This window comes from Hylobates moloch, unplaced genomic scaffold, assembly GCF_009828535.3.
Source record: "Hylobates moloch isolate HMO894 unplaced genomic scaffold, HMol_V3 SCAFFOLD_1, whole genome shotgun sequence".
In the NCBI taxonomy this organism is placed as follows: domain Eukaryota; kingdom Metazoa; phylum Chordata; class Mammalia; order Primates; family Hylobatidae; genus Hylobates; species Hylobates moloch.
Window position 1 is genome coordinate 31,813,455 of NW_026652276.1, and position 14,695 is coordinate 31,828,149.

General features: G+C 34.9%; 1 protein-coding gene across 6 annotated transcripts in view; it reads left to right on the forward strand.

Moving 5' to 3' along the window:
* KANSL1L (KAT8 regulatory NSL complex subunit 1 like) overlaps nt 1-14,695 on the forward strand; it is a 178,865-nt gene that overhangs the window by 27,247 nt on the left and 136,923 nt on the right. For 5 of the 6 annotated variants that reach the window (XM_032754671.2, XM_032754669.2, XM_058438908.1 and 2 more), the window contains exon 2: nt 6,610-7,726. In XM_032754671.2, coding sequence (XP_032610562.1) covers nt 6,639-7,726 — 1,088 coding nt within the window. In that variant the 5' untranslated portion in view covers nt 6,610-6,638. Of the gene's footprint in view, nt 1-3,456; nt 4,461-6,609; nt 7,727-14,695 lie in introns of those variants that run through there. The other variant, XM_032754670.2, reaches the window with a different exon arrangement.

Consider the following 14,695-nt stretch of genomic DNA (forward strand, 5'->3'; position numbering starts at 1 on the left):
AGAAACAAGGCTTTCTGCATTTAATTGCCTTGGTATCTTTGTCAAAACAATCAGGCCAGGCGCAGTGGCTTATCCCTGTAATCCTAGCACTTTGGGAGGCTGAGGTAGGCGGATCACCTGAGGTCAGGAGTTTAAGACCAGCCTGGCCAACATAGTGAAACCCCATCTCTACAAAAATACAAAAATTAGCCGGGCATGATGGCGGGTACCTGTAATCCCAGCTACTTGGGAGGCTGAGGCGGGAGAGTCACTTGAACCTGGGAGGCGGAGGTTGCAGTGAGCCGAGATCACGCCATTGCACTCCAGCCTGGGCGACAGAGTGAAACTCCGTCTCAAAAAAACAACAACAAAAAAATTGGCCATATGTTCGTGGGTCTGTTCCTGAGCTCTGTTCTTTCTATTTATGTCTTCATCCTTTTGCTAATGCCACACTGTCTTGTCTACTAGAAATTGGTTAAGTTGTGTGAATCCTTCAACTTTGTTCTTTTCCAAATTGTTTTGGCTATTCTGGTTCCTTTAACTTTCATATAAATCTTTGAATTAGCTTGTAGATGTCAGCAAAATGTCCTGCCAAGATTTTGTGTCTAAACTTGTAAATCAGTTTGAGGAGAATTAGCATCACAACAATATTGAATAGTTTTATCTGTGAACATAGTGTAATGCACTATTTAGGTCTTGATATTTTTATGGGTGTTTTGTATTTTTCAGTATAGATCATGTGCATCATCTTTTGTTTAGATTTATACCAAAGCATTTTTGCAGGTGTTGGAATTATTACTGTTTAAAAATTTCTATTGCTAGTTTTTCATTTCTAGCATACAGAAATATAAATGAGTTTTGTATGTTGACCTTGTGTTTGCTGCCTTATTAAATTCATTAGTCGAGGAGTTCGATCCCTTGGGATTTTCTGTGTAGAAAATCATGTCATCTGTGAATAGAGAGTTTTACTTAATTTCTAATTTATGCTTTTTATTTCTTGCTCTATAGCACTAACTAGGTCCTCCAGTACAACATTGAATATGAGTGGTGAGAAATGTCTACCTTGCCTCATTCCCAGTCTTAGGGCAGAAACATTCAGTCTTTCACCATTGTGATGTGAGCTGTAGGCATTTGTGTAGATGCTTTTTATCAGATTAAAGACATTCACCTCTCCTTCCTAATTTGCTGGGTTTTTCTCATGAATGGATACTGAATTTTGTCAAATGCTTTTTCTCCATTTATTGACATCATATGGTTTCTCTTTAGTCTATTGATATGGTGAATTTTAGTTATTGTTTTCTTTTTTTTGAGACGGAGTCTCGCTCTGTCACCCAGGCTGGAGTGCAGTGGCACGATCTCAGCTCACTGCAAGCTCCACCTCCCGGGTTCACACCATTCTCCTGCCTCAGCCTCCCGAGTAGCTGGGACTACAGGCGCCCACCACCACACCCAGCTATTTTTTTGTATTTTTAGTAGAGATAGGGTTTCACCATTTTAGCCAGGATGGTCTCGATCTCCTGACCTTGTGATCCGCCCACCTTGGCCTCCCAAAGTGCTGGGATTACAGGCATGAGCCACCGCGCCTGGCCTATTGTTTTCTTTAATGTTGAACCAGTCTTGTATTCATGAAATAAGCCATACTTGAACATAGTATCCTTTCTATATATTGTTGTTTTGTACATTTAAAAAATAGTAATTGAAATAGGTGTTGTTACTACTTGTGAGTACCAAAATCCTGAAATGCCTTTAAATATCATGATCAATTCATTTATGAATTTAGTCAACAAATACATGATAATTACTGTGTGCCAGGCATTATTCTAATACTGGAGATTAGAACATTGAGTTCTTGCACTTAAACTACATTCTTTCCTAGAATGTAATATAATGTCAGGTAGCAATAGTGCTGTGAAGAGCAATAAAGCAGTGTAAGGGAATGGAGAGTCATGAACCAAGAGGCTGAAGCTATTTAAAATATATTGGTCAGGGAAGGACTCTCTGATGAGGTGACCTTAGAGCAGAAACAAATGAAGTGAGGGAGCCAGCCATCTTATTTGTAAAAAATTGTTTCAGGCTGAGAGAATAGCAAACACAAAGTCACTGTGTCAAGAGACTTGCTTGGTGTGTTTCAAATATAGCATAGAGGCCAGTGTTTCTGGAGTGCAGTAATTCATGGAAAGAGTTGTAGAAGGCAAAGTAGTCAGGAACCTGATAATATCAATTTTGTAGGCTATAGTAAGGACAACTTTGGATTTTAAGTATACTGGCAACCACTCATTTTCTCACCAGGTTATTTGTTGCGCATCTTCTGTATGTCAGATAGATTTGCATGTTGAGGATGCAGTAGTTAACAAAACTGTTCAAAAATCCAAGCCTTTGTAGAGCTTAGAAGTGTTGGTGATAAGTGTAGTTGTTTATATAATATGGAGGTCGTCAGAAGTGGTAGTTTAGAATATTCAGTTGGGAAACATTGTTATATAAAATGATTATATATCTAGATAATTTAAATAATTGGAAGAAATGTACTTATATTTTATGCTAAAACTATACTGAACATAATTTAATCTTTTTTATTCATAGGAGACATAGCTATTTTCATTAGTTTCTTTTGGTTGCAAAGTAGAGAGACTTGTTTAGGCTAGGTTTTTTTTTGTTTGTTTGTTTTTTTAAGGGTACACTTGGGAATAGACTACAGAAGGACTTAATGGAAATCCCTGAATAAGAGCTATGATATGTCCCAGCCTTTCGTAGACTAGAGCTTAAAAGTCTTCATATCCAAGTGTATTCATTATTTATTACAGTGTAATATATTACCCCCAAATTTAGTGGCTTAAATTACGTGTTATTTCTTAATTGCTGTGGGTCAAGAATATAGGCATGTAAGCTTAGCTGGGTGCCTCTGGCTCAAAGTCTCGCATAAGGCTGTTGTTAATCAAGGTGTTGGCTAGAGCAACAGTCATCTGAAGGCGTTACTGGGAAGGATCTGTTTCTCAGATCACTCACATGGCTGTTAGCAGGCCTCAGATTCTTTGCTATATGTTGTTTGGAGACATATTTCTATACCATGTGGGTCTTTCTAGCTCATAACATGGCAGCTGGCTTCCCTGAATAAGAGAGGGTGGCCAGATGGAAGCCACAGTCTCTTTGTTACCTAATCTCAGAAGTCATTTTATCACCTCTGCTACATTTTCATTAAAAGTGAGTTACTAAATCCAGTCCTTATTCTAGGAGAGGATTAAACAAGGGCATGAATACTAAGAGGGTGGGAATTATTAAAGTCATTTTGGAAGCTACCTATCCTACTAGTAAGCCCTAGAGATCTCACCAGAGATTTTGTATATATGTTTTACTCTAGTTCTCTACCGTAAATGGGCCTTAGCCACTTTTAATCTTTGCGTTTTTTTCCCTTTCTCTTTTTGCTACGAATTGTATTTCTTAAATACTAATCTGCTTTTTTTTTTTTCTGAGACAGTGTTTTGCTCTGTTGCTCAGGCTGGAGGGCAGTGGTGCAATGACAGCTCACTGCAGCTTCAATGTCCAGGCTCAAGTGATCTTCCTGCCTTAGCCTCTCAAGTAGCTGGGACCACTGGCACATGTCACCACACCTAAGACATTTTTTAGTATTTGTAGAGAAGAAGTCTCCTTATGTTGCCCAGGCTGGTCTCGAACTCCTGGGCTGAAGCAATCCTTCACCTTGACTTCCCAAAGTGCTCATATTACAGGCATGAGCCACTGCACCCAGCCTCTTTTCTCTACTTGTTATATTTAGCTTTTCCGTATCTTTATCCAGGGACTAAGATGAATTTTCCTGCCTTGTGATATTTCACTTTCTGTCTCTGCTGCTCGCTAGTTTGGTTATATTCATAGTACGCTGTTCAGATTTTTGAGAGGGACAGGTGTGTGGTGTGGGAGATAAAGTTTAGTATCTTTTGAATATTGCTGTAACATCAACAAGAACTGTGATTAAAGCAGTTTCCCTCAGAGAACAATATAGACACTAAATACTATTGTGGGTGTTTATTGATTAGAAGATATAGGTCTTTGAGTTGGTCAAGTAACAACTTGAATCTTGGAAGAAATTTCCTAATACTAGCTTGTTTTAGAATTGTTTTTCTATTTCCGTAAAAGAAGAGTATAAACTGAAAAAAACCATCTTTTTTTTCTTTTTTTTTTGCATTTAGGATAAATGGGAATATATTTGCTTATTTTTGAGGCATTACACAAAAGTGTATAAATTTTGAGACATACAGAAACTCATATAGAAATTAGATTTTGAGACATTATAAAGTGTATACATAAAAAGGCAAACATCTATAATTTTTTCACTCAGTATTAACAACCATTAACATTTATTCATTTTGCATTTAGTCTTTTCCCCTCAAGTAATAAGATTTTATAGTTAAAATGCAAATCCCCTTAAACTATCACTTTTAGTTCTGTTTCATGGAACTTAACTTGATGCAACTACTGGTACAAGTTTGGTAGGTATTTTTCTGGTTCACTTTTTATTCTTGCAAACAGACACAAATGTATACGTATATATGGTATGGTTTTGTGTTTGTGTTATATGGTACTATACTATATATATTTTACAGTGTTCTTTTTTATTTTTAACTTGATACTGTTTTTAAGATCTTTCTGTATTGATACTTTAAGTCATTCCTTTTTAATGGCAATATAGTACTCCATCACATTTTATTATCTGTTTTGTTATTGTTAGACATCTAGATTGTTTCGAAAGGATGTTTTGCCATTACGAACATTAGTCTTTGGTAAAAATGTGTTTGACAAACACATTTTCTACATTGTGGTCAAATTACTGAACCAATTTATGATCCCAATAGATATGAGAAGTCTTACATCTCATGATATGTATGTGATGTTTTCAGAAAAAAAAAAAAAAAAAAAAAAAACAACAAAAAAAACATTTTTATCAGTTTGGTGATTGGAAAACTGGGCTCTTGTTTTGTTAATCTATATTCCCCTCATTACTAGTATCATTAAGTCTGTGTTTAATGACCATTTGGATGTCATCATCTGTGAAGTGCCTGACTTTTGCTCATTTGTAGGAATTCCTCCTATAGTCTAGATAACTAATATTTGTCTGATATATATGTTGCAAATATTTTCTATCTTTTGCTCATTTTTTAGGAATTCCTCCTATAGTCTAGATAACTAATATTTGTCTGATATATATGTTGCAAATATTTTCTCCTAGTCTGTCATTTTGCTAGTAACCCTTTTTTTAATTACATAGAAATTGTTGTGCTTTTATTTTCTTCTTGATCATTTTTGTTGGACTTTGTAAAGAATCAGCTTTTGGTTTTGTGTTTTTAAGTAGGAATAAAGGAAGTAGAGTTATAACTAGCACCTGGGGACATACACTATGAAAGTGTGTTCATTTAAATGACTGTCAACTATTATGTGTTGAAACAAAAATTTTGGCATATCAGGTTACAAAATACTAGGTATCTTTAAAAGGTTATTATTGTTAATGACGTAAAATTATTTTACTAACTATTCAGGCTTCATAATGTTTAATGGAACTGGGTTGCCTTTTTCTGTGAATCAATATATGAATTTATACTTTTGATAATATGCAATGAAATTTGTTTAATTATGGGATAAATCTTTAGCGGTTATCTGACACTGTCTCCGCTATTTTCTAGGCAGGAGTAATGCCTTCTGATGCATATTCATTTGTGAAAAGGGTAAAATTGCAGATATGTTTAGAGGAGACATTGCATTAGGCAAGTTTTTACTATCACATATTTTTAACAGCTGTGAAGTTATATGTTTTTAGTTCTGTTCACTTAGGTCATCTTTTTTCTTTTTTTTTTTTGAGATGGAGTCTCACTCTGTCACACAGGCTGGAGTGCATTGGCATGATCTCTGCTCACTGCAACCTCTGCCTCCTGGGTTGAAGTGATTCTCCTGCCTCAGCCTCCTAAGTAGCTGGGATTACAGTTGCCCACCATCATGGCCGGCTAATTTTTATATTTTTAGTAGAGACAGAGTTTCACCATGTTGGCCATGCTGATCTCAAACTCCTGATCTCAGGTGATCCGCCTACCTCGGCACCCCAAAGCACTGGGATTACAGGTGTGAGCCACCACGTCCGGCCTCACTTAGGTCTTCTTACACATTATTTATTATATTTTAGTTCTTGTTATTAATACCATTCAGGCTGTGATGATTAATTTCAGGAATAGAAGTTTAGATCAATTTATTTTATAAAGATAAGTCTTATTTTTGGCTGAAAGTACACAATTGAGTCACATTTTCTATTGTTATTACCAGATTCTAGGCTGGATTTTTTTTTTTTTGACTGTAATTAAATGTTGTCAAAAAATGGAATTCTGAGATGTAATTACATCCACAAATATTTGTTGAACACCTATTGTGTGCTAGCAATGTGTAGCTTTAATTGGGGTTTTAGCTATTAGGCCCCCAGTCAGAGGGAAGAATAGCTTAATCTTTGTTGAAATAATGTTGGGAATTGGGAGATGAAGGAGGAGTTTTGTTCCTTCATGTTTTAATCAGAAACATCGAACATGTTGCCCTTAGAAAAAAGTATAAGCATAAATTTTTTTTCTAGATATTTGACCATTTATTTTTACATTATTTTAGGTTTCCAGTACTTATCTACAGGAATCGCCATGACCCCAGCTCTGAGGGAGGCAACAGCAAAGGGTATCAGCTTTTCATCTTTGCCAAGTACCATGGAGTCTGACAAGATGCTCTACATGGAAAGTCCAAGAACTGTAGATGAAAAGCTAAACGGAGACACCTTTTCTCAGATGCTTGGATTTCCAGCTCCCGAACCTACTCTTAATACTAATTTTGTGAATTTAAAACATTTTGGCTCCCCTCAGTCTTCAAAACATTACCAGACTGTTTTTTTAATGAGATCTAATTCTACATTAAATAAACACAATGAGAATTATAAACAAAAGAAATTAGGGGAGCCCGGTTGCAATAAGCTGAAAAACATACTGTATAATGGCAGCAACATTCAGCTCAGTAAAATCCGTCTTTCTCATTCTGAAGAGTTCATCAAAAAGGAACCTCTATCAGATACCACGAGCCAGTGCATGAAAGATGTACAAATTATTTTGGATTCAAATATAACCAAAGACACTAATGTAGATAAAGTACAGCTACAAAACTGTAAATGGTATCAAGAGAATGCACTTTTGGATAAAGTTACTGATGCTGAGATTAAAAAGGGTTTATTGCGCTGTACTCAAAAGAAAATTGTACCTGGCCACTCAAATGTGCCTGTTAGTTCTTCAGCTGCTGAAAAAGAGGAGGAAGTAAATGCTCGTTTACTTCATTGTGTAAGCAAACAGAAAATTTTACTTAGCCAGGCTAGAAGAACTCAGAAACATTTGCAGATGCTCCTGGCAAAGCATGTTGTTAAGCACTATGGTCAGCAGATGAAATTGTCTATGAAACATCAGCTCCCCAAAATGAAGACATTTCATGAACCTACCACAATTTTGGGTAACAGTTTACCTAAATGCACTGAAATTAAGCCAGAAGTTAACACATTGACTGCAGAGAATAAATTGTGGGATGATGCAAAAAATGGCTTTGCACGGTGTACAGCTGCGGAAATCCAAAGATTTGCATTTTCTGCTACAGGGCTGTTGTCTCATGTTGAAGAGGGTTTGGATTCCGATGCAACTGATAGCAGCTCTGATGACGATTTGGATGAATATACCCTTAGAAAAAATGTGGCAGTGTAAGTGCAAAATTATTATTAGACTATTTTCTGTTCCATATATAGCAGCAATTATCTTAGTTTCCAGGTATGTTGACAAGAAACAGATTTTCTAAAATCTTAATGCTATAATCTTTTTTTTTTTTTTTTAATTTTTATTTTTGAGACGGTGTCTCGCTCTGTTGCCCAGGCTGGAGTGTAGTGGTGCAATCCTGGCTCACTGCAACCTCCTGGGTTCAAACAATTCTCCTGCTTTAGCTTCCTGAGTAGCTGGGATTACAGATGTGTGCCACCACACCCAGCTAATTTTTGTATTTTTAGTAGAGGCAGGGTTTCACCATGTTGGTCAGGCTGGTCTCGAACTCCTGACCTTGTGATCCACCCGCCTTGGCCTCCCAAAGTGCTGGGATTACAGGCGTGAGCCACCACACCCAGCCACCATAATCTTTTATGTTATAAAACTTTTGGTGAATTTTTAAAATGTTTTGTTTGTTAAATTATTGTGTGTAAGTATATACATACTATTTAAAAATAAATTTACTTAACTTTTCTATCTAGGAAAAACCCATACAGGAATAATGAAATTATTGAGCTATAAATAAGCATTTTTTCTATTCTTGAATAGGCTGTGGACAAAGTCTAATCTTTGTTTAAGTGATCTAGTCAATATGTGTATCTAACTAAAAAACTTTAGTCTGCACATAGGGAGCCCTCATTGTCTTTGGGAGTGTATCAGTTGAGAGTACATGTAAGTTGACTTACTACTTTTTTTCCTTAACTCTCTACTCGTTGTACTCATAGCTTTTAGAACTGGCCTTTAACAACTCAGTTAGTTTTTGCTAGCTTAATATAACTAAAACAAAACTATAATGTCAGCTGTAAGATATCTATTGAATGCTTATTATGTGCTAGACACTAAGATTCAGTTGTGAGCAACATATTCACAGCCTCTGCCTTTTGGGGCATGTACTTGAGAGAGAGGTATCTCGATATTAAATAATAAAAAGCAGAGAAAAATAGTTTCAGTTATCACACCGTGATAACACTACAGACCAACTCTGTCCAATGGAAACTTCTGAGATGTTGGAAATCTTTTATGTCTATGCTATCCAATAGGCACTAGACTTATGTGGATATTAAACACTTAAGATTTGGCCAGTGATACTAAGGAAATGAGTTTTTAATTTTATTTAATTGACTAAATTTTAGTTGAAATGGTCAGATAAAGCATAATTTTTAATTTAGTTTTCAGGGAATCTATTACTGTCCCCAAATTGATGTGAATTATTTTTCGTATATATAGCATTTTGGGGGAAAGAAGTCTATCACACATGGATACATACAGGAGCACAACACTCACTGGGGCTTTTTAAAGGGTGCGGGGTGGGAGGAGGGAGAGGATCAGGAAAAATAACTAATGGGCACTAGGCTTAAAACCTGGGTGATGAAATAATCTGTATAACAAACCTGCATGACACGGATTTATCTATGTAACAAACCTGCACTTGTACCCCTGAACTTAAAAGTTAAAAATAAACTTTTTCAAATTCTCAAAAAATAAATGAAAATTACAGAATTAGAAGCCAAACACATTGATGTTTACTATGAAATAGAAGATCAGTATATTAGTTTTTATAGTGAGAAATAAAATATAAAGCAAAGTGAGCATTCTGGTCTTCTAGTGTTCTGATATCACTGTAATTGAAATTTGTTTGCATGTGGAATTTATAGTAGTTAATAAGCGCAGATTATTTTTCTGGCTGGCATTGTGCTAGTTATTTAACATATGATATCTCATTTAATTATTTCAACAACCCTAGCAGGTAGTTGTTATCCTTATTTCACTTAAGAAGAAACAGACTGGATTAAGTAACTTACCCATGGTTAAAAAGCCAAGTAAGGGGCAGAAACAGGATTTTGCTCATATATATGACTCTAAACACATACTTATCCTCTTGTAATATGCTGTTTTCTCAACACTGCATCATTGATACTTAGAGCTACAAGAATTATTAGGTACATGTGTTCTGAAAGAAGTCTGAAAATTTACCAATTTTTGTATATACAATACTTGTGAAGTATTTAAATAAAATTTAGTGGGCACATTCAGTAAATTAAGTTTTTTGTTGTTGAGAAGAGCTAATGGAAAGATTTGTCTTTTTTAAGCTAGAAACAAGAATAAGAAACTTTTGGGCAGGGTGTGATGGCTCACGCCTGTAATCCCAGCACTTTGGGAGGCCCAGGTGGCCAGATTGCTTGAGCCCAGAAGTTCGTGACCAGCCTGGGCAACATGGCAAAACCTCATCTATACAAAAAATATAATACAAAAATTAGCCTGGCATGGTGGTGTGCACCTGTAGTCCCAGCTACCTGGGAGGCTAAGGCAGGAGAATTGCTTGAACGCAGGAGGTGGAGGTTGCAGTGAGTCCATATCACCCCCTTGCACTCCAGTCTGTGTGACGGGAGTAAAACTCATATCAAAAAAAGAAAATTTTGTCTTTTCAGACTGTTTTGAACTATGTTATGTTCATTAGTAGTCTCTTCATTGATTTCCTATAGTGCTTAGTCTGCCATACAGTTTGTCATTAAATTGTGTTTTGTCCTATACAGTTTGCTAATATATCTGTTAGTCTTAACCAACCAACCCCTATTAAGGGTAGATACCACACTTTGTACTTTCTGATAATTTCTTTTTTCTTTTTCTTTTCTTTTCTTTTTTTTTTTTTTTTTTTTTTTGAGATGGAGTTTTGCTGTTGTTGCCCAGGCTGGACTGCAATGGTGTGATCTCGGCTCACTGCAGCCTCCACCTCCTGGGTTCAAGCAATTCTCCTGCTTCAGTCTCCCAAGTAGCTGGGATTACAGGCGTACACCACCATGCCCAGCTAATTTTGTATTTTTAGTAGAGATGGGGTTTCTCCATGTTGGTCAGGCTGGTCTCAAGCTCCTGACCTCAAGTAATCTGCTGACCTTGGCCTCCCAAAGTGCTGGGATTACAGGCATGAGCCACTGCACCCAGCCAACTTTCTGATAATTTCTTATCAAAGGCATGTAAATTTTGATTTTGCAAAACATTTTAAGATTTACATTTATTTCTTGAATTTAGTGAGGAAACACTAAGTTTAGACATTTGTGTAAAACATATACAGAAATGGTGAAATTCAAATGATAGAAAAAAAATTTTTTTTTACAAAATAACGTACCTCCTATTTTTCACCAACTCTGCCAGTTTATTGAGGTAAACTGAAGGAAAGTAACCTGGAAAAAATTGGGTTCTGGTTTGAAAAGTTTATTTCTCCTACTCTTTCTTTTTCCCATAATTAGCTAGAGGGGATTCAGAGACTCTAGACATAAATTTTAAGAAAGTAATGAATCTAAGAAATTTAATATCAGTTCAGTAAGGTAGGCTTCTGGCCTCTTACATTATTGGCCTCTTAATATTATGATTAATGCCTTGGTTATTAAAGCCCCACCTGAATTTTCACATAAACTTTGTTTTAAGGTTGAACTCATCTGATCTATACAAATCAATAATACTAAATTTATGTGACAGCTCTTTATATTTTTTATTTCACTGAATTATTTGATAATTGTTTTTGTTTTTTGGGTTTTCTTTAATACTTGAAATCTATTCAACATTTCTTGATATCATATATCTTCCCATACATTAAATACAAAATGTTGTTTTGAATATTTTTGCTAACACTAATAGATTTCTTGTGGGAAAGACTGTACTCAACATTATATTAATTTTGAAGTTGACTAAATATTGAGAGCAAATGACATAACTTTATTTGTATCTCTTGGTGTGAATATAAAAACAGTTTCTGCTTTTTAAAATTGGAATTAATCAGTTCTATCTTAGGTCATTAAATACATTTTTAAATTTAAAATATCCTTTTTTAAAATATCCTTATAAGTTTATTTTAAGTTTATTTTGTTATTTTCTTCTCTATGTTTGTGAAAAGATTTTTCAAACCTAATTGAGTATTTTTAATGTATAAAGTTCAGAGTGAAACTTTAAACATAAAATACCAAATAAACAGATGCATTTTGTGGTTCTAAATTTTTAAATAAGTGCTAACACAAATTTTCATTGTCTTTATTGAATATGTTGATTTCTTACCTTAAATTAGAAGTCCACAGTGGTAAATACTAAAGTTGACTTCAACTTAATTTTAAGCAATGTGAGTGTTAGTACTACTCTTTTATCGTATAGGCTAGTATTGTCTTCTGTTTAATGATTGCTTGGTATTTGTTGAGTGAATGAATGACTATTTCTGTATTTGTATATGTAGTTGTAAAGACATAAACATTGAGGCTGGCAATCTGGATTTTCTCTCTTCTATATATGGTTTTTAAAAATTTCATTGTGGAGTTGCATTGTGTTTACTTGATGTTTTTTCCATTCTTTTCTTTGTTTCTACTATTAAACTGGCCACAAGATGTATCTTGTACGTCGTAGACCCCCCCCCCGAATGTTCAATGACTGAATAAATGAAATATACCAAAATATGGACATTTAAAAGTAATGATTTTATTATAATATTCAATGTTTGTAATTTTTCAAGTTGATAAGTAAAATGCATTATATTTACCTTAAAATTTTAGATTATATTAATATTATATGCCTTCTATTTTTCTTTGAGTTAGTAGCCCTGATAGGAAAAATTGATCAGGAAGTTAGCTGTGAAGGAATATAATTGTTTTAGAAAATTGGAAAGTATTCACATTAGTCATTACAATTACCATTCTTGTTTTAAATATATATTTCACTTGACTTTGTTACTTTTCCTCCAAAAATGTAGTAGGCAATAAATTAGTCCATAGTGATATTACTAATTGACTTTAATTCATAATGATCTTACTAATGGACTTTAATTCATAATGATATTACTAATTGACTTTAATAATAACTTTTGGTTGAGAGGCTAGTATGCATTTGAAGTAAAAGAAAATCACTTTTCCTTGGAAAGCATAATAGGGGGACTTTATGTTTTTTGTAGATTTAAGATATAGTCCTTCCACTGTAAGATGAATGGATTTTTGCCTCCAGTGTTCTTTTTATTTGGTGAAGGAGCCCAGTCAGGTCCATGAGCACTGAACTGGTTAAATGTGAGGGGATGTGGGTGAGTCACTGACAAAAGTTGGCTACAATTACATTATTTCTCATCTGGTGGTAGAGCCATAGAATTCTAGCATTTCTTTTCTTCTTTTCCTGGGGAATGATGGTCAGTTACATTTTTCCAGGCTGCATTTTGGGGAAACACAGATTTTGACACAGGCATGTTTTAATTCTCCAAGGTTTGTGGAAAAGGAAAAAATAATGCTGCTTGTCTTATTCCAGGAAACCTACCAATATCTTCCAGATCACACAATTGTTTCAAATGCTGGGGAAAAAAAAATCCCATTATTTCCCTAAATTGATCACCATATATTCAAATTTTCTTTTAAGTTTTTACTTAGATATGTAAATAAGCAGACTTGATTAAGGGAATTATTTTCAACAGATTTAGGCATTCACCAAAGAAGAAAGGGGAATTGTTGATGTTTAGTAAGGGCTGTTGGGTAACTCTTTCCAGATTAAAAAATAGAAAATAATTAATTTTTTGCAGACCCATAGAAATGAATACTCATGGTTTTGTTCTTGCTTTCCTGCTTTGCCAATGGAAAGGAGAAGAACTGAAAAGCAAGGTGATCCAGTATTTCCCTTTGAGGAATTGGATAAATAGGAGTAGAAACTCAGTGCCAAGATTCAAAGGGCAGAGACTGATAACATTTCATTATTAATTGCAAACAAGAATAACTTAATATTTGTATAATGTGGAGTTTGCAGGTTGTTTTTGTATTTATTATCTTTTTTTATTCCCTGCATGTCTGACATAGATGGGAGAAGTTGAATTTTGTTTTATTTTGTTTGTAAGGAAAACAAAAAGTTGAGTGAATTCTAGGGAATTTGGAAATTATACTTAAATGAAGAACCTTTTCCTTTCTGTGGGAGAAGTGGAAGGGAAGTAAAGGGCAGAAATTCAAAAGTATAATTGTGAATGTACTAGTAGCTAAAAATGGTAAAGAAATATTTTATTTATTTTAATTTTTATTTTTAGAGAAAATGTCTCACTCCGTTGCCCAGGCTGGAGTACAGTGGCATAGTCATAGCTCACTGCAGTCTGAACTCTTTAGCTCAAGGAATCCTTCCTGCCTGAGTAGCTAAGACTACAGATATGTGCCATCATGTCTGGCTAAATATTAAAATTTTTTTGTAGAGACAAGGTTTAGCTATGTTGCCCAGGATGGTCTTGAATTCCTGGCCTTAAGCTATCTTCCTGTCTTGGCCTCCCAAATTGCTGGTATCACAGCATGAGCTATCATGCCCAAGCAAGAAATATTGTCTACTGTGGCATGTGGACGTCTTTGAGGGAGGTAGTACTTCAATTAAGATAAGCTCATTTGTTTTTAAAAAGGCTTTTTTTTTTTTTTCGAGCAATGTGATGTTTAAAAGACTATGTGTTTACTAGATTTTCTCTCAGTGTTGTTAGTTAATGGCAAAGCTGGGATTTTAGCCCAGATCCTTTAACTCCCATTTAAGCTGTACTTCTGTATCTACAGACTTTAGCTGGCTTAGGCCAAAGTTAAATTGACTGAGTCATTTTCAACATCCACGTAACGAAAAGAGAAAAAAGCTGTTTTGTTTTCAAAGGAAAAATTAAGATATTATTATAAAGTTGAAGTTTTTAATGAAAAAAGCATCAGATTGCTTGTATATGTATGAGTTTCTTTAAATCTTGCTATAAATCAGTGAATCACAATCCTCTCTTCTTCACCCCAACACATCTGAGGATGATCAAGTAAATAACTGTTTTGATTGCCTTGATTCTCACAGGATCAGGAGAGGTGGAGAAACTCAGCCTCTTGGACCATGTTGCTTAGAAAAGTCTACAGGTGACCATAACATAATTTTCTTTGAGACTTCTGTATAATATGTGTCACTTA